Here is a 26,696-nt window from a genome sequence, read left to right on the forward strand (position 1 = left end):
AGTGTTGTTTAAAGTTTACCACAAGCCACCTGGGAGACACACCAAACATGTGGAAGAAGGTGCTCTGGTCAGATGAAACCAAAATTGAACTTTTTGGCAACAATGCAAAACATTATGTTTGGCGTAAAAGCAACACAGCTCATCACCCTGAACACACCATCCCCACTGTCAAACATGGTGGTGGCAGCATCATGGTTTGGGCCTGCTTTTCTTCAGCAGGGACAGGGAAGATGGTTAAAATGGATGGGAAGATGGATGGAGCCAAATACAGGACCATTCTGGAAGAAAACCTGATGGAGTCTGCAAAAGACCTGAGACTGGGACGGAGATTTGTCTTCCAACAAGACAATGATCCAAAACATAAAGCAAAATCTACAATGGAATGGTTTAAAAATAAACATATCCAGGTGTTAGAATGGCCAAGTCAAAGTCCAGACCTGAATCCAATCGAGAATCTGTGGAAAGAACTGAAAACTGCTGTTCACAAATGCTCTCCATCCAACCTCACTGAGCTCGAGCTGTTTTGCAAGGAGGAATGGGAAAAAATGTCAGTCTCTCGATGTGCAAAACTGATAGAGACATACCCCAAGCGACTTACAGCTGTAATCGCAGCAAAAGGCGGCGCTACAAAGTATTATCTTAAGGGGGCTGAATAATTTTGCACGCCCAATTTTTCAGTTTTTGATTTGTTAAATAAGTTTGAAATATCCAATAAATGTCGTTCCACTTCATGATTGTGTCCCACTTGTTGTTGATTCTTCACAAAAAAATACAGTTTTATATCTTTATGTTTGAAGCCTGAAATGTGGCAAAAGGTCTCAAAGTTCAAGGGGGCCGAATACTTTCGCAAGGCACTGTATATATATGTTGAAGAGGGGCTCAAGCCACATCCCTGTCTCATCCCACAGCCCTGTGGCAATATATTGGAGTGTTTCTTGGCCAATTTTAACCGCACACTTGTTGTTTGTGTACATGGATTTTATAATGTCATATGTTTTTCCCCCAACACCGCTTTCCATCAATTTGTATACCCTCACGTCAAATTGAGTCAAAAGCTTTTTTTAAATCAACAAAGCATGAGTAGACTGCCTTTGTTTTGGTTTGTTTCTTTGTCAATTAGGGTGTGCAAGGTGAATACGTTGTCTGTCGAACGGTAATTTGGTAAAAAGCCTATTTGACATTTCCTCAGTACATTGTTTTCATTGAGGAAATGTACGAGTCTGCTATTAATGATAATGCAGAGGATTTTCCCAAGGTTGCTGTTGATGCATATCCCACGGTTGTTAATGGGGTCAAATTTGTCTCTACTTTTGTGGATTGGGGTTGACAGTCCCTGTTGCCAAATATTGAAGATGCCAAAGCTGAGGATGATGTTAAGGAGTTTAAGTATAGCCAATTGGTATTTGTGGTCTGTGTATTTGATCATTTCATTTAGGATACCATCAACACCACAGGACTTTTTAGGTTGGAGGGTTTGTATTTTGACCTGTAGTTCATTCAAGGTAATTGGAGAATCCATTGAGCTGATTTCTGATGTGCTGTTCCTTCTTTTTCCGTAGTGTATTTCTGAATTGTTTTGGTGATTCACCATAGTGAAGGCGTAGGCAGAGGTTTTCTGGGTCTCTATGTTTTTGGTTGGATAGGTTTCTCAATTTCTATCTTAGGTTTTTTGCATTCTTCATCAAACTATTTTTTATATTGTGATTCATTTTCTTTGGTTGTCTGCTTGAAATGTTGGGATTTGATAGTGAAGCTGATATACTGATATACAAATATACTGTTTAGGTTTCTACTGCTAAGTTTACTCTCTCTCTCTCTCTTATTTTTTTAAAAACAAAACAATGTTAATATTGAGAGTTAGAATAGTAGAATACACAAGGTGCAATTTCAAAATGTGGATGTGTATCAGCAGTTTTCTCTTGTTATGTCATTGTATCAATTAGTCCATGTCAGCTAAACATTTCTAGATTGGTAAATTAGTCGAGCCAGCTAATCATGGTCGAATTACAGACCGGGGGTCCCCCATTGATTTTGTAAGTCAGATATTATATTAACATGGCATAAGTCAGGGCAAAATGTGTAGAATTACAGGAAATTAGCTTAAAAATTGCAAACATTTCTCTGCATCCTATGACAAAATGTGTAACATCGCAGGAAATTAGCTGTAAAACTGGCAATCTTTCTCTCTGCCCCATGGCAAAATGAGTAGAATTGCATGAAATGTGTTATAAAGTTTCACAAATCTTGTCTCCGCCCCATGGCAAAATGTGTACTATTGCTTTAAAACTGCTACATGTTCTCTACACCACATGGAACATTTTGTAGAATGGCAGGAATTTCACTTTTTTTTCTCTCCACAGTCAAGAGGGAGGCTGCTAAAATCATTTGCTCGTAAGGTGGGTTCCCCAAAAAGGCTAGAGCCAGCTCTGACTGCATGTCTGGGTATGAATGTGGGTATGCAGACCTGGGAGCCACTGTGGCCCCTTGTCACGTTCTGACCTTTATTTCCGTTGTTTTGTATTTATTTAGTATGGTCAGGGCGTGAGTTGGGTGGGCAGTCTATGTTTGTTTTTCTATGTTTTGGGGCATTTCTATGTTTTCGGCCTAGTATGGTTCTCAATCAGAGGCAGGTGTCATTAGTTGTCTCTGATTGAGAATCATACTTAGGTAGCCTGGGTTGCACTGTTTGTTTGTGGGTGATTGTCTATGTTGATGGCTTGTTTCAGCACAGTCCATAGGATTAGCTTCACGGTTGTTATTTTGGTGACTGGTTTTGTATAGTGTTCAGTGTTCACTACTTTCTTTATTAAAGATTGACCATGGACACTTACCACGCCGCGTATTGGTCCTCAGATCCATCTCGCCTCTCCTCTTCAGATGAAGAGGAGGACGGCCGTGACACCCCTTATGATGTATTCAGATTTTTTTGTGGACCCCACCCCAATCAAAGATGCCCATCCTTGGTGGATACTGTTGTGTATGAAGTGTATTTATGTGCATATCCTCTGAGAAAGAGACCTTGGTCTCACATGACTACCTGTCAAAATAAATCAAATACACACTGATCCAATTATAAAAGTTGCTCTAAAGGGTCACTTCGACTATTGTTGCATAACACAAGAGTACATTGTTGTTGACCAGCCACTCAAAAATAATTACATAACTTTCTACATTACTATCAACACACTATGCAATAAGAGCAAAAAGCTGCTTCCTGATAGCCCAGACCATAGACACATACAGTAGATGTTTCATCGACCTGTTCCATCCTTGAGTGGCTGTGTAGTGCAATGTGTGTGTGTGTGTATTTGTGTGTGTGCATGCGTGCGTGTGTGTGTCTGTGGTTGGACATGCGCCTGTGCCCTTTATCCGGGAACCAGACGGACACACTGATCTAGCATTTTGTACATCTAGGGAACATTGTTTGCCTCTGGAAATGTCTGCCAGGTTAGGTAACTTAATCACTGTCTGTTAAATCAATACAGTCACCATAATTCTCCCTGTCTCTCCCTGTCTCTCCCTGTCTCTCTGTCTCTGTGTGTCTTTTATTCTTTCTTTCATTTTTTCTTTCTTTCTTTCTCTCTCTCTCTCTCTCTCTCTCTCTTTCTCTCTCTCTCTCTCTCTTTCTCTCTCTCTTTCCCTCTCTCTCTCTCTCTCTCTCTTTCTCTCTCTCTCTCTCTTTCTCTCTCTCTCTCTCTCTTTCTCTCTCTCTTTCCCTCTCTCTCTCTCTCTCTCTCTCTCTCTCTCTTTCTCTCTCTCTCTCTCTTTCTCTCTCTCTTTCCCTCTCTCTCTCTCTCTCTCTCCCTCTTTCCCTCTCTCTCTCTCTCTCTCACATGCTCTCTCTCTCTCTCCCTCTTTCCCTCTCTCTCTCTCTCTCACATGCTCTCTCTCTCTCTCTCTTTCCCTCTCTCTCTCTCTCTCTCTCTCTCTCTCACATGCTCTCTCTCTCTCTCTCTCTCTCTCTCTCTCTCTCTCTCTCTCTCTCCCTCTTTCCCTCTCTCTCTCTCACATGCTCTCTCTTTCTCAGGTCACAAATCTTGCTGCTGTGATGGCACACTGTGGTATTTCACCCAGTAGATATGGGAGTTCATCAAATTCGGGTTTGTTTTCAAATTATTTGTGGATCTGTGTAATCTGAGGGAAATATGTGTCTCTTATATGGTCATACATTGGGAAAGAGGTTAGGAAGTGCAGCTCAGTTTCCACCTCATTTTGTGGGCAGTGTGCACATAGCCTGTCTTCTCTTGAGAGCCAGGTCTGCCTACGGTGGCCTTTCTCTCTCACACTCTCTTTCTCCCTCTCTCTTCTCTCTCTTACTTCTGCCTTTCTATCGCTCCCTCTGTCATGGAACAGTGTCAAACCGTCTTTCAATTAACTTCTCTAATGCAACAGCTTTTTAGATCCCCCTCTGAACACAATTAGGAACCCAGTTGGAGTTAGGAATAGGCTAACTAAAACCCAGTGCAATCATTCCTCCCCTTTAACTCCCAGGACACAGAGAAAAGCTCCTGAACAAATCCTCCCCTCCAAAGACCCCTGATAGATAGATAGATAGATAGATACACTGTAGATAGATAGATAGATAGACATGTCTGTTTATTCTTCATAATGATAAGACTTCTGTGCATTACAAAATAATGATGCCCAGCAGGTACTTCTCATAATTAGGAAGTCACTGAGAAGCTACTTTGGTGAGGTGTGTCTAAAGTCTAGATCATCTGTGCGTAGCGTAGCGTCATACCCAGACACAAACTACATTTAATTGTTACACAAACTTGAATTTCCTATACATTTATGAGTCATTTCATGGTTTCCTCCACCAGAACCATATTAGAGGAATTGTTCAAAGTTAACATACACAATCGTCTTAAGTTTACTCCAGTCAGAGTCACCGCCAGTTCTTGGAAACAGTTGAGTCAATCAAATCAAATCTAATCAAATTTATCACATACACATTGTTAGCAGATGTTAATGCGAGTGTAGTGAAATGCTTGTGCTTCTAGTTCTGACAATGCAGTCACAACCAACGAGTAATCTAACCTAACAATTTCACAACAACTACCTTATACACACAAGTGTAAAGGGATGAAGAATATGTACATAAAGATATATGAATGAGTGATGGTACAGAACGGCATAGGCAAGATGCAGTAGATGGTATCGAGTACAGTACATACATATGAGATGAGTAATGTAGGGTATGTAAACATATAAAAGTGGCATAGTTTAAAGTGGCTAGTGATACATGTATTACATACATTTTTACATTATTTAAGGTGGCTGGAGTTGAGTCAGTATGTTGGCAGCAGCCACTCATTGTTAGTGGTGGCTGTTTAACAGTCTGATGACCTTGAGATAGAAGCTATTTTTCAGTCTCTCGGTCCCTGCTTTGATGCACCTGTACTGACCTTGCCTTCTCGATGATAGCGGGGTGAATAGGCAGTGGCTCGGGTTGTTGTTGTCCTTGATGATCTTTATGGCCTTTCTGTGACATTGGGTGGTGTAGGTGTCCTGGAGGGCAGGTAGTTTGCCCCCGGTGATGTGCTGTGCAGACCTCACTACCCTCAGGAGAGCCTTACGGTTGTGGGCGGAGCAGTTGCCGTACCAGGCGGTGATACAGCCCGACAGGATGCTCTCAATTGTGCATCTGTAAAAGTTTGTGAGTGCTTTTGGTGACAAGCCGAATTTCTTCAGCCTCCTGAGGTTGAAGAGGCGCTGCTGCGCCTTCTTCACCAAGCTGTCTGTGTGGGTGGACCAATTCAGTTTGTCTGTGATGTGTACGCCGAGGAACTTAAAACGTACTACCCTCTCCACTACTGTTCCATCGATGTGGATAGGGGGGTGCTCCCTCTGCTGTTTCCTGAAGTCCACGATCATCTCCTTTGTTTTGTTGACGTTGAGTGTGAGGTTATTTTCCTGACACCACACTCTGAGGGCCCTCACCTCCTCCCTGTAGGCCGTCTCGTCGTTGTTGGTAATCAAGCCTAACACTGTAGTGTCGTCTGCAAACTTGATGATTGAGTTGGAGGCGTGCATGGCCACGCAGTCGTGGGTGAAAAGGGAGTACAGGAGAGGGCTCAGAACGCACCCTTGTGGGGCCCCAGTGTTGAGGATCAGCGTGGTGATGAGGGTCCTCAGGAAGTCCAGGACCCAGTTGCACAGGGCGGGGTCGAGACCCAAGGTCTCGAGATTGATGACGAGTTTGGAGGGTACTGTGGTGTTAAATTCTAAGCTGTAGTCGATGAACAGCATTCTCACATAGGTATTCCTCTTGTCCAGATGGGTTTGGGCAGTGTGCAGTGTGGTTGCAATTGCGTTGTCTGTGGACCTATTGGGGCGGTAAGCAAATTGGAGTAGGTCTAGGGTGTCAGGTAGGGTGGAGGTGATATGGTCCTTGGCTAGTCTCTCAAAGCACTTCATGATGATGGAGGTGAATGCTACGGGGCGGTAGTCGTTTAGCTCAGTTACCTTAGCTTTCTTGGGAACAGGAACAATGGTGGCCCTCTTGAAGCATGTGGGAACAGCAGACTGGGATAAGGATTGATTGAATATGTCCGTAAACACACCAGCCAGCTGGTCTGCGCATGCTCTGAGGACGCGGCTGGGGATGCCGTCTGGGCCTGCAGCCTTGCGAGGGTTAACACGTTTAAATGTTTTACTCACGTCGGCCTCAGTGAAGGAGAGCCCGTAGGTTTTGGTAGCGGGCCGTGTCAGTGGCACTGTTTTGACCTCAAAGCGAGCAAAGAAGTTGTTGAGTCTGTCTGGGAGCAAGACATGCTGGTCCGCGATGGGGCTGGTTTTCTTTTTGTAATCCGTGATTGACTGTAGACCCTGCCACATACCTCTTGTGTCTGAGCCGTTGACTTGCGGCTCTACTTTGTCTCTATACTGAAGCTTAGCTTGTTTGATTGCCTTGTGGAGGGAATAGCTACACTGTTTGTATTCGGTCATGTTTCCGGTCACCTTGCCCTGGTTAAAAGCAGTGGTTCACGCTTTCAGTTTCGAGCGAATACTGCCATCAATCCACGGTTTCCGGTTTGGGAATGTTTTAATAGTTGCTGTGGGTACGATATCGCCGATGCACTTGCTAATAAACTCGCTCACCGAATCAGCGTATTCATCAATGTTGTTGTGTGACACAATGCGGAACATATCCCAATCCACGTGATCGAAGCAATCTTGAAGCGTGGAATCTAATTGGTCAGACCAGCATTGAACAGACCTTAGTCTCTGTCTATAGACTGGGAGCAAAATGGAGTCGTGGTCAGCTTTTCCGAAACGAGGGCAGGGGAGGGCCTTATCTGCATCGCAGAAGTTAGAATAACAACGATCCAGGGTTTTTACCAGCCCTGGTAGCACAATCGATAAGCTGATAGAATTTAGGAAGTCTTGTTTTCAGATTAGCCTTGTTAAAATCCCCAGCTACAATGAATGCAGCCTCAGGATATGTGTTTTCCAGTTTACATAGAGTCAAATAAAGTTCTTTCAGTGCCGTCGATGTGCCTGCTTGGTGGGGAATATATTCGGCAGTGATTATAATCAAAGAGAATTCTCTTGGTAGATAATGGGGTCGGCATTTGATTGTGAGGAATTCTAAGTCAGGTGAACAGAAGGACTTGAGTTCCTGTATGTTGTCATGATCACACCACGTCTCGTTAATCATAAGGCATATCCCCCCGCCCCTCTTCTGACCAGAAAGATGCTTGTTTCTGTCGGCGCGATGCGTGAAGAAACCAGCTGGCTGTACCAACTCCGATAGCGTGTCTCGAGTGAGCCATGTTTCTGTGAAGCAAAGAATGTTACAGTTTCTGATGTCTCTCTGGAATGCTACCCTTGATCAGATTTCATCAACGTTGTTGTCAAGAGACTGGACATTGGCGAGTAGTATGCTCGGGAGCGGTGTGCGATGTGCCCGTCTCCAGAGCCTGACCAGACGACTGCTTCGTCTGCCCTTTTTACGGGGTCGTTGTTTTGGTTGGCCGGCTGGGATCCGATCCATTGTCCTGGGTGGTGGGCAAAACACAGGATCCGCTTCGGGAAAGTCGTATTCCTGGTCGTAATGATGGTGAGTTGACGTTGCTCTTATATCCAGTAGTTCCTCCCGACTGTATGTAATAAAACCTAAGATTACCTGGGGTACCAATGTAAGAAATAACACGTAAAAAAAAAATATATACTGCATAGTTTCCTAGGAACGCAAAGCGAGGTGGCCATCTCTGTCAGCGCCAGAAGTCAGGACACACTTCTGGATTAATCCATTGTTGTTGTGACCAAGGCCTCCAGAAACAAAACCGCCAATAAACCTGATAGTTCCTGATAGTAACTTCCCAGGAAGTCTAGCATCCTGAACACTGCAGCCCAGCCCAGCTGAATCATGGGAAAGCGATTGTTTAGCTCCCCGGTGAAGCCTTAAATGGGACATATTGAAAATGCATCCGTGCTGATCATATTGGGAAACAGTCATATAGAGAAGTGGCCTTCCCCAGGAGGTTAATATTTACTAGTGTGCTCCAACCTCTCTTCACAGGAACATGGGGACTGGGGGGTTGAGGAGGCATATATCTCAGACACAGACTAGTGGGAATCAATACGGCTCCACTCTCCCTACAAACACTGCTTCTCCTTCCCATATGTGAGCGTGTACACATGCGTGCAGGTGTGCGAATGTGCATGTGTGAGTGTGCGAGTGTGCGTTTGTGCGTGTGTATATACTGTATCTTAGTGTGGGGAGACAGACAGAGTATGCTTGCTTGTGGTTGATGAAAACCTAAGGATCAAAATGTTGTTTCAGTCTTTTCATGGTTTTCTTGGTTGAGGTTGTTATAGAAAGCTGTAAAGAGATAGATGATGATAATGACTATACAGGTTACAGGACAGTGATGGTTGATAATGATTTTACAGGTTATAGGACAGTGATGGTGAGGCGGAAGGGTGTGTGTGTGTGTGTGTGTGTGTGTGTGTGTGTGTGTGTGTAATTACAGGTTGTTATCGCAAAAGAGAATCTGAGAATAAAGGTTAAATAAAGCTTCATGAAAAAAATAAAAACATTTTAAAATGTGTGTGTTATACAGAATTAGGGCACCTCTGTCATGGTGATTGACAAACACATCAGCCAGAATACACACAGCATCACACACTATCCGGTGCAGGAGGCTGACAGAGGAAGGATGGTGTGGGGAAAACGACAGATGTGAGAAAGAGAGGAACACCTCTGTGCCTCCAGGGAGATCAGCTTATATCCTCCATAAGCAGTGCCAGCTCTCAGGCTACCCCTGAGGGTCACACACCACCTCTGTCATGACAAACACCATCTAAACACCATCTAATCAGGGTTCATAGAAAGAATCTCTCTTCCTCTGCATGTGTTTGTGAGAAGGAGAGAGTGAGAGAGAGAAAGCGAGATAGAGGGAGGGGCAGGAGAGAGAGAGCGAGAGAGAGAGGAGGAGGTAGGGGCAGGAGAGAGAGAGGGGGGAAAGGTTGAGTCACTAATGTGATCTTCCGGTTCTGGCTCATGGAGATCTTCGTGGGCCATACTCAACCTTGTCTCATGGTAGTAAGTTGGTGGTCTGTTGATACCCCCCCCTCTCTGGCCACCCCTCAGAGCCTGGTTCCTCTAGGTTCCTTCCTAGGTTCCTACCTTTCTTTTTTCTTTTTTTTCTAAAATGTTTTATCCCCTTTTTCTCCCCAATTTCGTATCCAAATGTTAGTAGTTACTATCTTGTCTCATCGCTACAACTCCCATACGGGCTGGGAGAGAGCCATGCGTCCCCGAAACACAACCCAACCAAGCCGCACTGCTTCTTAACACAGCGCGCATCCAACTCGGAAGCCAGCCGCACCAGTATGTCGGAGGAAACCCCGTGCTAATGCGCGATGAGACAAGGATATCCCTACCGACCAAACCCTCCCTAATACGGACGACCCGATGGATGAGACAAGGATATCCCTACCGACCAAACCCTCCCTAACACAGACGACCCGATGGATGAGACAAGGATATCCCTACCGACCAAACCCTCCCTAACACAGACGACCCGATGGATGAGACAAGGATATCCCTACCGGCCAAACCCTCCCTAACACGTACGACCCGATGGATGAGACAAGGATATCCCTACCGGCCAAACCCTCCCTAACACAGACGACCCGATGGATGAGACAAGGATATCCCTACCGACCAAACCCTCCCTAACCCGGACGACCCGATGGATGAGACAAGGATATCCCTACCGGCCAAACCCTCCCTAACACGGACGACCCGATGGATGAGACAAGGATATCCCTACCGACCAAACCCTCCCTAACACGGACAACCCGATGGATGAGACAAGGATATCCCTACCGGCCAAACCCTCCCTAACACGTACGACCCGATGGATGAGACAAGGATATCCCTACCGGCCAAACCCTCCCTAACACAGACGACCCGATGGATGAGACAAGGATATCCCTACCGACCAAACCCTCCCTAACACGGACGACCCGATGCGCCAATTGTGCGTCGCCCCATGGACCTCCCGGTCGCGGCCGGCTGCAACAGAGCCGATGCAGTGCCTTAGACCACTGCGCCACCCGGGAGGCCCCAGGTTCCTGCCTTTCTAGGGAGTTTTTCCTAGCCACCGTGCTTCTACATCTGCATTTCTTCCTGTTTGAGGTGTATAGGCTGGGTTTCTGTATAACATGTGACATCAGCTGATGTAAAAAGGGCTTTATAAATGCATTTCCTAACCTCCTGCCAAACGTATGACCATATTAGAGACACATATTTCCCTCAGATTACACAGATCCACAAAGAATTTGAAAACAAACCTGATTTTGATTAACTCCCATATCTACTGGTTGAAATACCACAGTGTGCCATCACAGCAGCAAGATTTGTGACCTGTTGCCACAAGTAAAGGTCAACCAGTGAAGAACAAACACCATTGTAAATACAACCCATGTGTATGTTTATTTATTTTCCCTTTTGTACTTTAACCATTTGTACATCGTTACAACACATAATATGACATTTGAGTGTAATGTTTACTGTTCATTTTTATTGTTTATTTCACTTTTGTATATTATCTTCTTCACTTGCTTTGGTAATGTTAACATATGTTTCCCATGCCAATAAAGCCTCTTGAATTGAATTGAGAGAGAGAGAAGGGGGGAAAGAGAGAGAGAGGGAGAGATTACTACACACAACAATAAACTGGGATCAGAGCCTGGAGTTAATTACACCCCAGACATGATCTCCTGCTCTATTCTTCTCTCTATCGTTTTCTCTATCCTTCTCTCTATCCATCTCTCTATCCATCCCTCTATCCCTCCTCCTCCTCCTCCCTATATTGCAGCACTCAGAGTCAAGCCAGATTAACGGGGTGCTGAGTCCCAGTCTGCTAGAGATTGGCTTCTGACCCAGTAACATAAAGGGACATAATGCAGTACATATAGAGATCCCAGCAGTAGGTCAGACTCTGTTTTTTTTTGTGGCCCCTGTGACCTGGTCTACACTTTCACTTTCCCTATAGCCCTGCCTGTGTGAGATTGTGTATGTGTGTGTGTGTGTGCTTGCCACAGTGTGTGCGTGTGTTTACATGCATTCCTGAGTGTGTGTTCCTTCATGCACGCCTGTGTGAGAGAACAGGTGTGTCCCAGTAAGTGTCTCAGCTAGTGTCAGAGTAGGGTCAGCATTGGAGGTTCCTTGCAGCTGTCCCTAATAACCTCTCTCTGTCACTCTCTTTCTCTCTCAATTTCCTTCTGTCACTCTCTCTCTCCTTCTCTCTTTCTATCAGGGCCACTGGCACTCTGCCAAGAGAATTCCCATCACACTGCCAAGACCAAGAAGTTTTAAGAGCCATGGAGAGGGCAAGAGAGATGAGGGAAGAGGAGGGGTAGACATGGGGAATGGAGGGGTAGACATGAGGAGCGGAGGGGTAGTCATGGGGAGGGGAGGGGTAGACATTGGGATGGAAGGGGTTAGGCAGTAGGGATGGAAGGGGTTAGGCAGTAGGGAGGGGAGGGGTAGACATGGGGATGGAAGGGGTTAGGCAGTAGGGATGGGAGGGGTAGACATGGGGATGGGAGGGGTAGACATGGGGATGGAAGGGATTAGGCAGTAGGGAGGGGAGGGGTAGACATGGGGATGGAAGGGGTTAGGCAGTAGGGAGGGGAGGTGTAGACATGGGGATGGGAGGGGTAGACATGGGGATGGAAGGGGTTAGGCAGTAGGGAGGGGAGGGGTAGATATGGGGATGGAAGGGATTAGGCAGTAGGGAGGGGAGGGGTAGATATGGGGATGGAAGGGGCTTAGGCAGTAGGGATGGAAGGGGTTAGGCAGTAGGGATGGAAGGGGCTTTAGGCAGTAGGGAGGGGAGGGGTAGATATGGGGATGGAAGGGGCTTAGGCAGTAGGGATGGAATTAGGCAGTAGGGATGGAAGGGGTTAGGCAGTAGGGATGGAAGGGGTTAGGCAGTAGGGATGGAAGGGGTTAGGCAGTAGGGAGGGGAGCGGTAGACATGGGGATGGAAGGGGTTAGGCAGTAGGGAGGGGAGGGGTAGACATGGGGATGGAAGGGGCTTTAGGCCGTAGTTAGAGAAAGAGAAGCAGGCTCATGTCTAAAGGAATATGATCTGAGGAACAGAAAAGGGAGAGTGTGAGACCTAAGTGGGAAGTGAGTGAGACAGACAGACAGATGGGGAAGAGAAAGAAGGACAGAAGGAGGATTAATGGAGGAACCAGAGAGGTTTCTGTGGTCAGGGGGAATAGAAAGGGAGAAGGAGACAGTGGATGAACCAGTGACATCTCTGTGGTCAGGTGGAATAGAAAGGGAGAAGGAGACAGTGGGGGAACCAGAGAGGTCTCTGTGGGTCAGGGGGAATAGAAAGGGAGAAGGAGACAGTGGTTGAACCAGTGACATCTCTGTGGTCAGGTGGAATAGAAAGGGAGAAGGAGACAGTGGGGGAACCAGAGAGGTCTCTGTGGTCAGGGGGAATAGAAAGGGAGAAGGAGACAGTGGGGGAACCAGAGAGGTCTCTGTGGTCAGGTGGAATAGAAAGGGAGAAGGAGACAGTGGGGGAACCAGAGAGGTCTCTGTGGGTCAGGGGGAATAGAAAGGGAGAAGGAGACAGTGGGGGAACCAGAGAGGTCTCTGTGGTCAGGTGGAATAGAAAGGGAGAAGGAGACAGTGGGGGAACCAGAGAGGTCTCTGTGGTCAGGGGGAATAGAAAGGGAGAAGGAGACAGTGGGGGAACCAGAGAGGTCTCTGTGGTCAGGGGGAATAGAAAGGGAGAAGGAGACAGTGGGGGAACCAGAGAGGTCTCTGTGGTCAGGTGGAATATAAAGGGAGAAGGAGTCAGTGGGGGAACCAGAGAGGTCTCTGTGGTCAGGGGGAATAGAAAGGGAGAAGGAGACAGTGGGGGAACCAGAGAGGTCTCTGTGGTCAGGGGGAATAGAAAGGGAGAAGGAGACAGTGGGGGAACCAGAGAGGTCTCTGTGGTCAGGGGGGAATAGAAAGGGAGAAGGAGACAGTGGGAGAACCATTTCAAACACAGACCCTGTTGTTCTCTCCCATTGCTGTCTTGAAACTTTCCACTGAGATTAAAGGATTTCCCCCTCTACCCAGGAGGCCCCACCCCTTTTTCTCTCCTGCTCTCCTGTTTCGCTTTCTTTTTTTTCTCCTCTCCATTTCTGTTTTGCCTCCTCTCCATTTCTGTTTTTCTTTCTTTCTTTCTTTCTTTCTTTCTTTCTTTCTTTCTTTCTTTCTTTCTTTCTTTCTTTCTTTCCCTCTGCTTCAAATTCAAAGTGCTTTATTTGCATGACAAGTGCACTTGTGTTGTCAAAGCACCATACACACTGTTCCTGTTACCGTCTCTCTGTCCCCTGGCTAGTTTTACTCGCCTTCTTTAAGTTCTAGCCCTCTGTTTTGCATGGCTTGGGGGTTAGAGGGGTAGGATGGGAGGGGAGCTTGTAAATGACTTAGCCAGAAAGATGACCACTTCAGTGGGTAGAGACTGCAAATCAGCCAGCCCCTGCATGGGGGGTGAGCTATGGGGGAGTAGACAATGGTGCTTCCAGGCCATGCTACTTCAGAGACATGAAGCCTCCGTCGTGCAGCACTATTGTTGAACATACCAGCATTCCAGCCATGAGTGAGTGTTGCCCAGATAGCCAGGCTATTTAGCACAGCCCGGGCCCCTCTGAGTGAAGACTGGTGTTGAACAAGACTCCCACAGCCAGGCCAACAGTGAAGACTGGGGTTGAACAAGACTCCCACTGCCAGGCCAACAGTGAAGACTGGGGTTGAACAAGACTCCCACAGCCAGGCCAACAGGTAAAACTGGGGTTGAACAAGACTCCCACAGCCAGGCCAACAGTGAAGACTGGGGTTGAACAAGACTCCCACAGCCAGGCCAACAGTGAAGACTGGGGTTGAACAAGACTCCCACAGCCAGGCCAACAGTGAAGACTGGGGTTGAACAAGACTCCCACAGCCAGGCCAACAGTGAAGACTGGGGTTGAACAAGACTCCCACAGCCAGGCCAACAGTGAAGACCTACCAAGGGATTGTTGGTGTGTGTGTGTGTGTGTGTGTGTGTGTGTGTGTGTGTGTGTGTGTGTGTGTGTGTGTGTGTGTGTGTGTGTGTGTGTGTGTGTGTGTGTGTGTGTGTACGTGCGTGCGCGTGTGTGTGTGTGAGGAGAACAACAGGGACCCCCGGGTCAGCATAACAAGGGCTGGGGTTGACCATAATGACGGGTCCTATTCACTAACCCCTGTCTGAGTAGCCCAGCGCTCCTTTCACTGTGCCGGGTAAAGTGCGTCACTAGCCATCATTAGCATCGAGTTCCGTCATAATCACACATTCCTCTGCCCATAACCTCTCTGGTGAAACACTCAGTCACTGTGTTTAGTAGTCACCCTGCCCCTCGTCTTCTCTCTTGACAAAGTGCATCACACTGATGCCTGTGGTGATCATCCATTCACTCAACAATAGAGTTGAAAAGTCTCCTGAAATGTTTTACACAGATCCTGGAACATAACCACAGAGTATGTTTGACCACAGCGTTTGTATTCCATACTGGGGGGAAAAGGCATTTACAGTAAATAAATAAATGTTGCTTTATTTTTGCCAAATTGATTACATAATGTGTCATTTCCATGTGGATATAGCTATAATGTTATGATGGGAATGACATACTGTTAAACCATTAGAACCATTTAAACCATTAAACCAAAAATATAGGCACAGTTTCACGAGAGGAGTGTGCTGTCAACCTTTGTCATCTTCAACACAGCTGTGCTAGCGCTGCTAATTAGACTAACACATGTTTTATTGCCACAACTGGTAGGATAGAGGGGAGACAGGGGTATGATAGGGGGGAGACCACGGTAAGATAGAGGGGAGACCACGGTAAGATAGAGGGGAGACACGGTAAGATAGAGGGGAGACAGGGGTATGATAGGGGGGAGACCACGGTAAGATAGCGGGGAGACCACAGTAAGATAGAGGGGAGACAGGGGTATGATAGGGGGAGACCACGGTAAGATAGAGGGGAGACCACGGTAAGATAGAGGGGAGACAGGGGTATGATAGGGGGAGACCACGGTAAGATAGAGGGGAGACAGGGGTATGATAGAGGGGAGACCACGGTAAGATAGAGGGGAGACCACGGTAAGATAGAGGGCGGACAGGGGTATGATAGGGGGGAGACCACGGTAAGATAGAGGGCGGACAGGGGTATGATAGGGGGGAGACCACGGTATGATAGAGGGGAGACCACGGTAAGATAGAGGGGAGACAGGGGTATGATAGAGGGGAGACCACGGTAAGATAGAGGGGAGACACGGGTATGATAGAGGGGAGACCACGGTTTGATAGAGGGGAGACCACGGTAAGATAGAGGGGAGACAGGGGTATGATAGAGGGGAGACCACGGTAAGATAGAGGGGAGACAGGGGTATGATAGGGGGGAGACCACGGTAAGATAGAGGGCGGACAGGGGTATGATAGGGGGGAGACCACGGTATGATAGAGGGGAGACCACGGTAAGATAGAGGGGAGACAGGGGTATGATAGAGGGGAGACCACGGTAAGATAGAGGGGAGACAGGGGTATGATAGGGGGGAGACCACGGTAAGATAGAGGGGAGACAGGGGTATGATAGGGGGGAGACCACGGTAAGATAGAGGGAAGACAGGGGTATGATAGAGGGGAGACCACGGTAAGATAGAGGGGAGACAGGGGTATGATAGAGGGGAGACCACGGTAAGATAGAGGGGAGACAGGGGTATGATAGGGGGGAGACCACGGTAAGATAGAGGGGAGACAGGGGTATGATAGAGGGGAGACCACGGTAAGATAGAGAGGAAACAGGGGTATGATAGAGGGGAGACCACAGTAAGATAGAGGGAAGACCACGGTAAGATAGAGGGGAGACAGGGGTATGATAGAGGGGAGACCACGGTAAGATAGAGGGGAGACCACGGTAAGATAGAGGGGAGACAGGGGTATGATAGAGGGGAGACAGGGGTATGATAGGGGGGAGACAGGGGTATGATAGAGGGGAGACCACGGTAAGATAGAGGGGAGACAGGGGTATGATAGAGGGGAGACCACGGTAAGATAGAGGGGAGACAGGAGTATGATAGGGGGGAGACAGGAGTTTATAAAAATGGCCGGTAAGTGATCCGGTAAAGAGGAAGGCTGGTGCCGTACTCATTACCCCCACTAATGCCCAGACTGTCTGGCCTGATCAATGTTCCCACACCAACAGGATGCATTATCCCATTCCAGGCTTTTCAGGCCTGTGTGTGTATGTGTATGTGTGTGTGTGTGTGTGTGTGTGTGTGTGTGTGTGTGTGTGTGTGTGTGTGTGTGTGTGTGTGTGTGTGTGTGTGTGTGTGTGTGTGTGTGTGTGTGTGTGTGTGTGTGTGTGTGTGTGTGTTGAGACTCCACCCGGGAACTCAGTCCACGGTAGAGACCACGGTATGATAGAGGGGAGACCACGGTAAGATAGAGGGGAGACAGGGGTATGATAGAGGGGAGACCACGGTAAGATAGAGGGGAGACAGGGGTATGATAGGGGGGAGACCACGGTAAGATAGAGGGGAGACAGGGGTATGATAGGGGGGAGACCACGGTAAGATAGAGGGAAGACAGGGGTATGATAGAGGGGAGACCACGGTAAGATAGAGGGGAGACAGGGGTATGATAGAGGGGAGACCACGGTAAGATAGAGGGGAGACAGGGGTATGATAGGGGGGAGACCACGGTAAGATAGAGGGGAGACAGGGGTATGATAGAGGGGAGACCACGGTAAGATAGAGAGGAAACAGGGGTATGATAGAGGGGAGACCACAGTAAGATAGAGGGAAGACCACGGTAAGATAGAGGGGAGACAGGGGTATGATAGAGGGGAGACCACGGTAAGATAGAGGGGAGACCACGGTAAGATAGAGGGGAGACAGGGGTATGATAGAGGGGAGACCACGGTAAGATAGAGGGGAGACCACGGTAAGATAGAGGGGAGACAGGGGTATGATAGAGGGGAGACAGGGGTATGATAGGGGGGAGACAGGGGTATGATAGAGGGGAGACCACGGTAAGATAGAGGGGAGACCACGGTAAGATAGAGGGGAGACAGGGGTATGATAGAGGGGAGACACGGGTATGATAGGGGGGAGACAGGGGTATGATAGAGGGGAGACCACGGTAAGATAGAGGGGAGACAGGAGTATGATAGGGGGGAGACAGGAGTTTATAAAAATGGCCGGTAAGTGATCCGGTAAAGAGGAAGGCTGGTGCCGTACTCATTACCCCCACTAATGCCCAGACTGTCTGGCCTGATCAATGTTCCCACACCAACAGGATGCATTATCCCATTCCAGGCTTTTCAGGCCTGTGTGTGTATGTGTATGTGTGTGTGTGTGTGTGTGTGTGTGTGTGTGTGTGTGTGTGTGTGTGTGTGTGTGTGTGTGTGTGTGTGTGTGTGTGTGTGTGTGTGTGTTGAGACTCCACCCGGGAACTCAGTCATTGATCCAGGCCATTACAGTATGTGGGTCTTTCTGTCCAGGGTCCTGAATGAGGATGTTCGATATGTCTGAGAATGGTGGCATTGGGAATGTAATGTCCAATGGATATAAAAGATAATAGCTTTTACAGAGTCTCCAGTGGCAGTCCAGATGAGTCGATATTCAACTGAGTAGAGCTCGCAGACTCTACAGGACAGAGGTTGTCAAAGAGATAGCTGGTGTTTTCCAAGCTAACATTTAGGGGAACTTGTATATACATTTTTAGATTTTCATCAATTTTAGCAACAAGATCAGTCTATGTGGAAACCTTAGCGATGTTTGTCCTACCGCTGACCTGTGACATCCTGTAACGTGTGACCTCTCTAAGTTGCTGTTTACTTACCAACCGTGAGAGGTCACATGTTGCTGTCATAGGTCTCTGCTATAGCTTAATAAGATCAGCTCTTTAGTGGAAGACAGAGCTGGCATCTGCTTACTGACTCTCAGTTCAAGGGTCTTCACCATTAGGTCTATGAGGACAGCATGTCTACTGAACCATTAGGTCTATAAGGACAGCATGTATACTGAACCATTAGGTCTATTATGGCAGCATGTCTACTGAACCATTAGGTCTATAAGGACAGCATGTCTACTGAACCATTAGGCCTATAACCACAGCATGTCTACTGAACCATTAGGTCTATCAGGAAGGACAGCATGTCTACTGAACCATTAGGCCTATAACCACAGCATGTCTACTGAACTATTAGGCCTATAACCACAGCATGTCTACTGAACCATTAGGTCTATAAGGACAGCATGTCTACTGAACCATTAGGCCTATAACCACAGCATGTCTACTGAACCATTAGGTCTATAAGGACAGCATGTCTACTTAACCATTAGGTCTATAACCACAGCATGTCTACTGAACCATTAGGCCTATAACCACAGCATGTCTACTTAACCATTATGTCTATAACCACAGCATGTCTACTGAACCATTAGGCCTATAAGGACAGCATGTCTACTGAACCATTAGGCCTATAACCACAGCATGTCTACTGAACTATTAGGCCTATAACCACAGCATGTCTACTGAACCATTAGGCCTATAAGGACAGCATGTCTACTGAACCATTAGGCCTATAAGGACAGCATGTCTACTGAACCATTAGGTCTATAAGGACAGCATGTCTACTGAACCATTAGGTCTATAACCACAGCATGTCTACTGAACCATTAGGCCTATAACCACAGCATGTCTACTGAACCATTAGGCCTATAAGGACAGCATGTATACTGAACCATTAGGTCTATAAGGACAGCATGTCTACTGAACCATTAGGTCTATAAGAACAGAATGTCTACTGAACCATTATGTCTATAAGGACAGCATGTCTACTGAACCATTAGGTCTATAAGGAAGGACAGCATGTCTACTGAACCATTAGGTCTATAAGGACAGCATGTCTACTGAATCATTAGGTCTATAAAGACAGCATGTATACTGAACCATTAGGTCTATAAGGACAGCATGTCTACTGACTCCTAACATTATTCCAAACCCTTACAGTAGAGTCTATTAGACACTATGTATGTAATATACTTATGGTGGTATAGTGTGTGTCTCAGCTTCTTTATTTCAAAGCACTTGTTGTAAAATAATTTCTCTGACACTGATATTTTTAGACAACCATAGCTTATGAAATGAACCCCGAATTTATGAAATTAACCGTTTCCCACAATACAAAACAATTTCACACTTTTTATGGGTCTCTGGATGTGAACTGTTTGGAACAATATTGGCTATTGACAAATTATATTTGAGAGGTTGTCACCATTGTAAAAATATGATTCATTGGTAACATGAAATAATTCAGTTACTACTCAGTATCGGCAATCCTGGAAAGAGGCTGTAGAGTGCTGACTGCATGGTAAGTGGACCACGCTGCTCTCTAGTGGCTCAATTATAATGGACACATTACCCTCTGCTGGTTACTCCTGCTCACTGCATGTCAGAAAACCTTACAGATAGAATAAGAGAATCACATTTATACAGTTTGAGGCAAAACACATTTTTGTTATTCAAATGAAGGTAACAACAGAAACAAAGCTTACATTTTATTTGAGATAGTCATTGTTGCTACTTTGCAAAATTACCTTGAAGATGATCCTTCCTTGAAAAACAGAATGACCATCAGTAGTTTCCAATTTCAGGAGTGAATTCCAAAAGACAACTACTCTTTACAGAGAACATTTAGTATAAACATGCTTTTACAGTGCCCTCAGGAAATAACCAGGTGAATACTTGGCAATGATTACCTGCAATCTCTAATGATGAAATATACTATTTACCTGCTTATTTCATAAACATGACACTCTAAAGTGTTAAACTGCAGTAAATGCATGATCACCAGTGTAATATTCATCCCAATGTACTAAGCTATCAAGTACAACACTCTCAACTGACATTCATATTATCAGGCAGAGGCATAATGCCCATAGGGGGCGCAGGGGAACGTGCCCCCTCAGATGTGTCCTGTTTATACAACTAACAAAATAAATAGCCTCCTAGCAATTTTATGAAGTTGGCTTTAGCTAGCCCAGATTGGTTCCCAATCTCCCAACCTCATAACTAGCTATAAAGTAGGCTATCAAACAAGTTAGAGTAGCTAGCTTGTCTAACTATCTTAGCTGGCATGTGTGCTGGCAAGGTTGGTAGACTTTAGAAAAGTGAGGAATTATTCAATGTACTGAATAAGACTCACATTCCTTTCAATCCTTTACCCAGATTTTTAGCAGAGATGTAGAGATGAATATTTAGTTTATTGAAAAAAAGAACCACCAATCAGGTGGATACAGACAGTTCAAAAAGTTTGCTTAAATATGCAGAAAAATATACATATTTTTCACACAAAATTAAGCATAATGATCATGGCTCTAGATTGCAGGAAAATGCTTTTTCAGGTGTTTGAAAATTGCTAAATTATCCAACCACTCCCCCAGCCATCCTCACATACTTTGTGCACATTCAGATTTTTGGGGTACATGACGCCCCTGTTAAACCTCAGATTTTTGGGGTACATGACGCCCCTGTTAAAGCTCAGATTTTTGGGGTACATGACGCCCCTGTTAAACCTCAGATTTTTGGGGTACATGACGCCCCTGTTAAACCTCAGATTTTTGGGGTACATGACGCCCCTGTTAAACCTCAGATTTTTGGGGTACATGACGCCCCTGTTAAACCTCAGATTTTTGGGGTACATGACGCCCCTGTTAACAAGGGTCAGAATTCTACAAGAATGACTGGCGATGGATGCTCCAAATAATTTGTTGGATATCTGATCTCCAGCATAGTGAGGTGAAAGGACTTTTTGTCCTGAGTTGAGTTCCTACAGGTCTGTTAGTCTTTCAGTCTGCAATCTCCAAGGTAAGCATGGACGCCCCAACCTGGTAACTACACATCACCCATGCATGTCTTTTTGAAGACTCCTTACAGGTCATTTTATATTGAGAGGTCAGAGAAGAGAGGCTTGAGGATTCCTTGGTACCAGTCGTCCAATCTGTTGATGCTGTTTGTCAGAGAGGTTTGGGGCTGTCCTTAGTTCATGAGTTCCCGGTTTTCAGATGTAGGGGGTTGTTCAGTCTTTCTCTATAGTTTGAAGATGGAGGGGGTTGTTCAGTCTTTCTCTATGGTTTGCAGGTGGAGGGGGTTGTTCAGTCTTTCTCTATGGTTTGAAGGTGGAGGGGGTTGTACAGTCTTTCTCTATAGTTTGCAGGTGGAGGGGGTTGTTCAGTCTTTCTCTATAGTTTGAAGGTGGAGGGGGTTGTTCAGTGTTTCTCTACCATTTTCAGGTGGAGGGGGTTGTACAGTCTTTCTCTGTAGTTTTCAGATGGAGGGGGTTGTTCAGTCTTTCTCTATGGTTTGCAGGTGGAGGGGGTTGTACAGTCTTTCTCTATGGTTTGAAGGTGGAGGGGGTTGTACAGTCTTTCTCTATAGTTTGCAAGTGGAGGGGGTTGCTCAGTCTTTCTCTATAGTTTGCAGGTGGAGGGGGTTGTTCAGTCTTTCTGTGTGGTTTTCAGATGGAGGGGGTTGTACAGTCTTTCTCTATAGTTTTCAGATGGAGGGGGTTCAGTTTTTCTCTATGGTTTTCAGGTGGAGGGGATTGTTCGGTTTTTCACTATAGTTTTCAGATGGCGGGGGTTGTACAGTCTTTCTCTATGGTTTTCAGGTGGAGGGGGTTGTACAGTCTTTCCCTATAGTTTGAAGGTGGAGGGGGTTGTCCAGTCCTTCTCTATAGTTTGAAGGTGGAGGGGGTTGTACAGTCTTTCTCTATGGTTTTCAGATGGAGGGGGTTGTTCAGTCTTTTTCTATGGTTTTCAGATGGAGGGGGTTGTTCAGTCTTTCTCTATAGTTTTCAGATGGAGGGGGTTGTACAGTCTTTCTCTATGGTTTTCAGATGGAGGGGGTTGTTCAGTCTTTTTCTTTGTAACCCACCAGACGGGCACTCTCCTTCCAAAGCCTCTTGGCCACCGCATCATCCCTCCCCCCTGGGGCGGTCTCCGTCATGGCACAGTCACTGAGACGCACACACACACACACACACACACACACACACACACACACACACACACACACACACACACACACACACACACACACACCAATAACACTTTACAAACCGGAGCTAAACAACCTTGACAACAATTGAAAACAATTAAGTACAGTGACTTGATGTCCATGTCCTATCCAGCACTACTTTCACCACAGAGCTTACCTGAAGTAGCTGCCAGACTTGTTCTCCAGTCCTGGGGTGACAGCACAGTAGATGGAGGTCTGGGCACCCTGGGTGGGGGTCTTCATGAGGAGCACGGAGGGGGCTGACAGGATGGCCCTCAGCATGGGGAACCAGGTCTCCACGTGACGAGTCAGCTCTGTCCTGATCACCCCGGGATGCAGGCTGTAGGACGTCACCCCCGTACCTACCAGGGGATCAGATCCCAGTGTTTCACACCTCTACACCGTGTCTGGGAAAAGTCCTATCTGACAGTCAATTAAAACTCTTATTGGTGACAATATTGTTGTTGTAATGGTTGTAATAAATGTGCACAAGGCCAAAGACAACCGAGGGTATTTCTGTTTACCTTTCAACCTTCTGGCCAGCTCTCTGGAGAATAGCACGTTGGCCAGCTTGCTCTGCCTGTAACTGACCAGGGAGTTGTACGGCCTCTTGGCAAAGAAAAGATCATCAAACTGGATCTTACCTAGATGTAGGGAAATATACTTTGTTTTTTACATTGCATGGCACCTATATTATGGAAAGGCAGATAAAAGTCCAATAAGCCGGTTTACCCCCTTTGTGTGCAATGCTAGACACATTGACCACACGGCTAGGGGCGGAGCTCTTGAGCTTCCCCAGAAGGAGATTGGTCAGTAGAAAGTGTCCGAGGTGATTGACAGCCAGTTGTGTCTCGAAGCCGTCCTCTGTTAGCCACTTAGGGCACATCATCACACCTGATGGAGACAACCATCATGATGAAGCGCTATATAACTGGAATCAACCATCCTTATCAGTCATAATGCCATAGAGCCAGCTTCCCATTCTAGGCCCGTATTAACAAAGCGTCTCAGAGTAAGAGTGTTAATCTAGGATCAGGTCTCCCCGGTCCATGTAATCTTATTCGTTATGATCTAAAAGGAATAAAAAAATATCCTAGATCAGCACTTTTCCCTCTGAGACGTTTTGTGAATCTGGACCCAGACATGGCAGTTCCAGTGGTTGCTGAAGCCATAGAGCCAGCTTCCCACCCAGACATGGCTGTTCCAGTGGTTGCTGATGCTCACCAGCGTTGTTGATGAGTATATCTAGGCGATCCTCACTGGCAATGAACTCTTTGGCCAACTCTCTGACAGAGTACATAGAGGCCAGGTCCAGGTGCCGCACTACGATGTTGCTGTTCCCCGTGGCCTGACGAATCTCATCCGCCGCCCTCGCAGCCCGTGTCAGGTCCCGGCATGCCATCACCACCCGCGCCCCTGCAGCTCCCCAAAGTCAGTTAGAGAAGGCACAAACACACAACACACGCCATCCCCCCACAGAGCACATCCTGTCCAAAGAGGAGGGTACCCTACTCCCAATATTGCAACTATTTCCTGGGATGGGATGGTCGAAGGCAGTAATTTAACACCCTGCATTAAAGTAGGTCAAACTGTGTCTTTACAGTGACATTGTGTACATAGCTACATAATGTGATTGTGCCATACCTCTACGTGCCATGTCATGGCACGTTTCCTTGCCAATGCCGGTGTTGGCACCGGTGACCAACACCGTCTTGCCATGTAATTGGACTGAAGATTGACACACACCCCCAGCAATCCATTTTCTCAACAGAACAACGCCTGTCGGTGCAACAAACAACATGGAGAGAATTGATACCCTCCCACATTATTGTTTGAAAGCTGTACACTTAGAAAAAAGGTGCTATCTAAAACCTAAAAGGGTTCTTCGGTTCTTCTTCCAGGTAGAACACTTTGGGTTCCATTTAGAACCCTTTCCACAGAGGGTTCTACATGGAACCCAAAAATGTTCTAACTCAAACCTAAAAGGGTTCTTTCTACATGGAACCAAAAATAGTTATCCTATGGGGACAGCCGAAGAACCCTTTTGGAAGCTTTTTTTCTAAGAGTGTAGTGGGTTCATTTGAGAGCAAAATATTATGGTGACCAGGAATATGGACTAGAACTCTGTCAGGGAAGCTCTGATGTCTGAGCTGATGATGTGTTTTTGGAGGACACATTTTTCTGGGTAGACTGACAGAAACTCTGAGCATTTTAACATGCTCCTGGAATGTATGAATAGGAGTTAACTGTGCACTTGATATTAAGAGCTGGGATATGTTTGTGATAAAGAACTGTTACAAAACATTGAATAACATCAAGATAACATTTTATTAATAACAGATGTCTGCAAAGAGAGCATAAACATATGCTGGCAAATTTAGTAAGTGTTCTTCACAAATTACAATTAACACAACCAATTTTGTTATTGTCTGTTTAATATTCAAAATAACAACAAAGTTATCGCTCTCTCTAATAAAACAATAATAAGAGAGACAAAAAGACAAACCAAGTTGAATGATAATAGAGAATGAAAATTATCTTTAGAGACTTTTCTTAAAACCGTTAAATCGATTTCATATTCTGAGTGATTTCCTTGCCCCGCCTTCACATTTAATTCAAAGTCTATTCTATATTTTTTTACTTGGTTATTTCATTGTAACAAACACGTTTCAAATAGTACAATGAAAAACAAAGGCCATGACTTACAGATCACTGTGACCGCTATGACAGCGCCATACTTAACCGGCGCAGACCGAGCAACTTCATCCCACATTTTATCCGTAGCCTTGGTCAAAAACCTGCCAGACCATAGGTGGACGGACCGAATACCGTTCGCCTTGGGAGTCACCTCGTTCTAATCGAGGAATATTACGATGTTTTGTCGGCTATGATGCTCTCATCTGAGAGCGAGGCTATTAATAGGTTTAAAGCAATTTAAATAGAGGGATTTCGCGTCTGTCTTCAGATTACGAAGAGATTACAATCGTATTCTCTAATGTATCACGGGCAATACGAGAGCAGCAGTGGTGTCAAAATACAAAGTGTTATGTTACATCTCTAGGTGTGAACTGAGTGAGCCCAGTCCAGCGAATGAAAACGCTGCAAACAGATGTAAACATACCAATGCAAATGCATAGGCAGAATGGTATAACAATGCATTTGACTAGAATACAATTCCTAGAACATGATCTGGCATAAAGACTATATCCATGTCATGCCATTTAGGCTAATCTGCTGACTACAATGATACACTTTGACATCACAATGTCGGGCTAATATCTGTATGTTTATAGGCTGCTGTGATAGTTGTTTGGTTAGGCCATTTGAGGTAAGACCTATTGCTGCATAACACATGTCCTTTATCAAATGTATAGGGACCAGAGGGAGATAGCATGCCATATGTGCTGCACTGATGGGTTATGTTTGCTACCTCACAGTAATATTACTGGTCAATTCAGCGTTACAATAGCCTAAACCTATAACCTAAGAGAATAAAATAAAATATATATATACACATTTCCAAATACAGTACCAGTCAAAAGTTTGGACACACCTAGTCATTCCAGGGTTTATTCATATTTTTTTTTAAACTATTTTCTACATTGTAGAATAATAGTGAAGACATCAAAACTATGAAATGACACATATGGAATCATGTAGTAACCAAAAAAAGTTAACCAAATCAAAATATATTTAATATTTGATATTCTTCAAAGTAGCCACCATGTGCCTTGTTAACAGCCGAGGCCTATAGCCTATAAGCAGTATTTTTGTAACATTGTTTTGTGGAGTGGACTACATGTACATGAATCCCAAAGTGAATAAATGATCATGGATGATGACCCCTTCTCTCTTTCTCTCACACACACACACACATTACATTGCTATGGCATTTTATTGTGTTACTTTTATATTATTTCGTAAATATTTCCTTAACTCAATTTTTTGAACTGCATTGTTGGTAAATGAGCATTTCACACTTGTATTCGGCGCATGTGACAAATATTTTTTTTATTTATTTGACACACACGCGCGCACACACAGTTCACGCTGTAAAATTGTAATGTGAGAACATAAAAT

General features: G+C 45.7%; 1 protein-coding gene across 1 annotated transcript; it reads right to left on the reverse strand.

Annotated features, from left to right (window-relative positions):
* Window positions 1–20,103: 20,103 nt before the first annotated feature.
* LOC110534058 (retinol dehydrogenase 12-like) lies at window positions 20,104–25,662 on the reverse strand. Its single transcript, XM_036938506.2, has 7 exons — window positions 25,323–25,662; window positions 24,261–24,395; window positions 23,841–24,032; window positions 23,349–23,510; window positions 23,141–23,260; window positions 22,774–22,978; window positions 20,104–22,575 (listed from the first exon to the last, which is right to left on the reverse strand). Exons 1-7 carry the CDS (start codon window positions 25,387–25,389, stop codon window positions 22,470–22,472), a joined length of 987 nt encoding a protein of 328 aa, XP_036794401.2. The 5' UTR covers window positions 25,390–25,662; the 3' UTR covers window positions 20,104–22,469.
* Between the last annotated feature and the right edge of the window lie 1,034 nt (window positions 25,663–26,696).

The sequence above is a fragment of the Oncorhynchus mykiss genome, chromosome 2, assembly GCF_057628025.1.
Source record: "Oncorhynchus mykiss isolate SJ-2025 chromosome 2, ASM5762802v1, whole genome shotgun sequence".
Lineage (NCBI taxonomy): Eukaryota > Metazoa > Chordata > Actinopteri > Salmoniformes > Salmonidae > Oncorhynchus > Oncorhynchus mykiss.

What these genes read in the sequence shown, in the direction of transcription:
- LOC110534058 (XM_036938506.2), bottom strand. Translation starts at nt 25,389, where the DNA reads ATGTGGGATGAAGTTGCTCGGTCTGCGCCGGTTAAGTATGGCGCTGTC. An exon ending in TAGCATTGCACACAAAGGGG is followed by an intron (nt 23,261 to 23,348) that starts GTAAACCGGCTT and finishes CCCTACATCTAG; the next exon opens with GTAAGATCCAGTTTGATGAT. An exon ending in AAGTCTGGCAGCTACTTCAG is followed by an intron (nt 22,576 to 22,773) that starts GTAAGCTCTGTG and finishes TGTGCGTCTCAG; the next exon opens with TGACTGTGCCATGACGGAGA.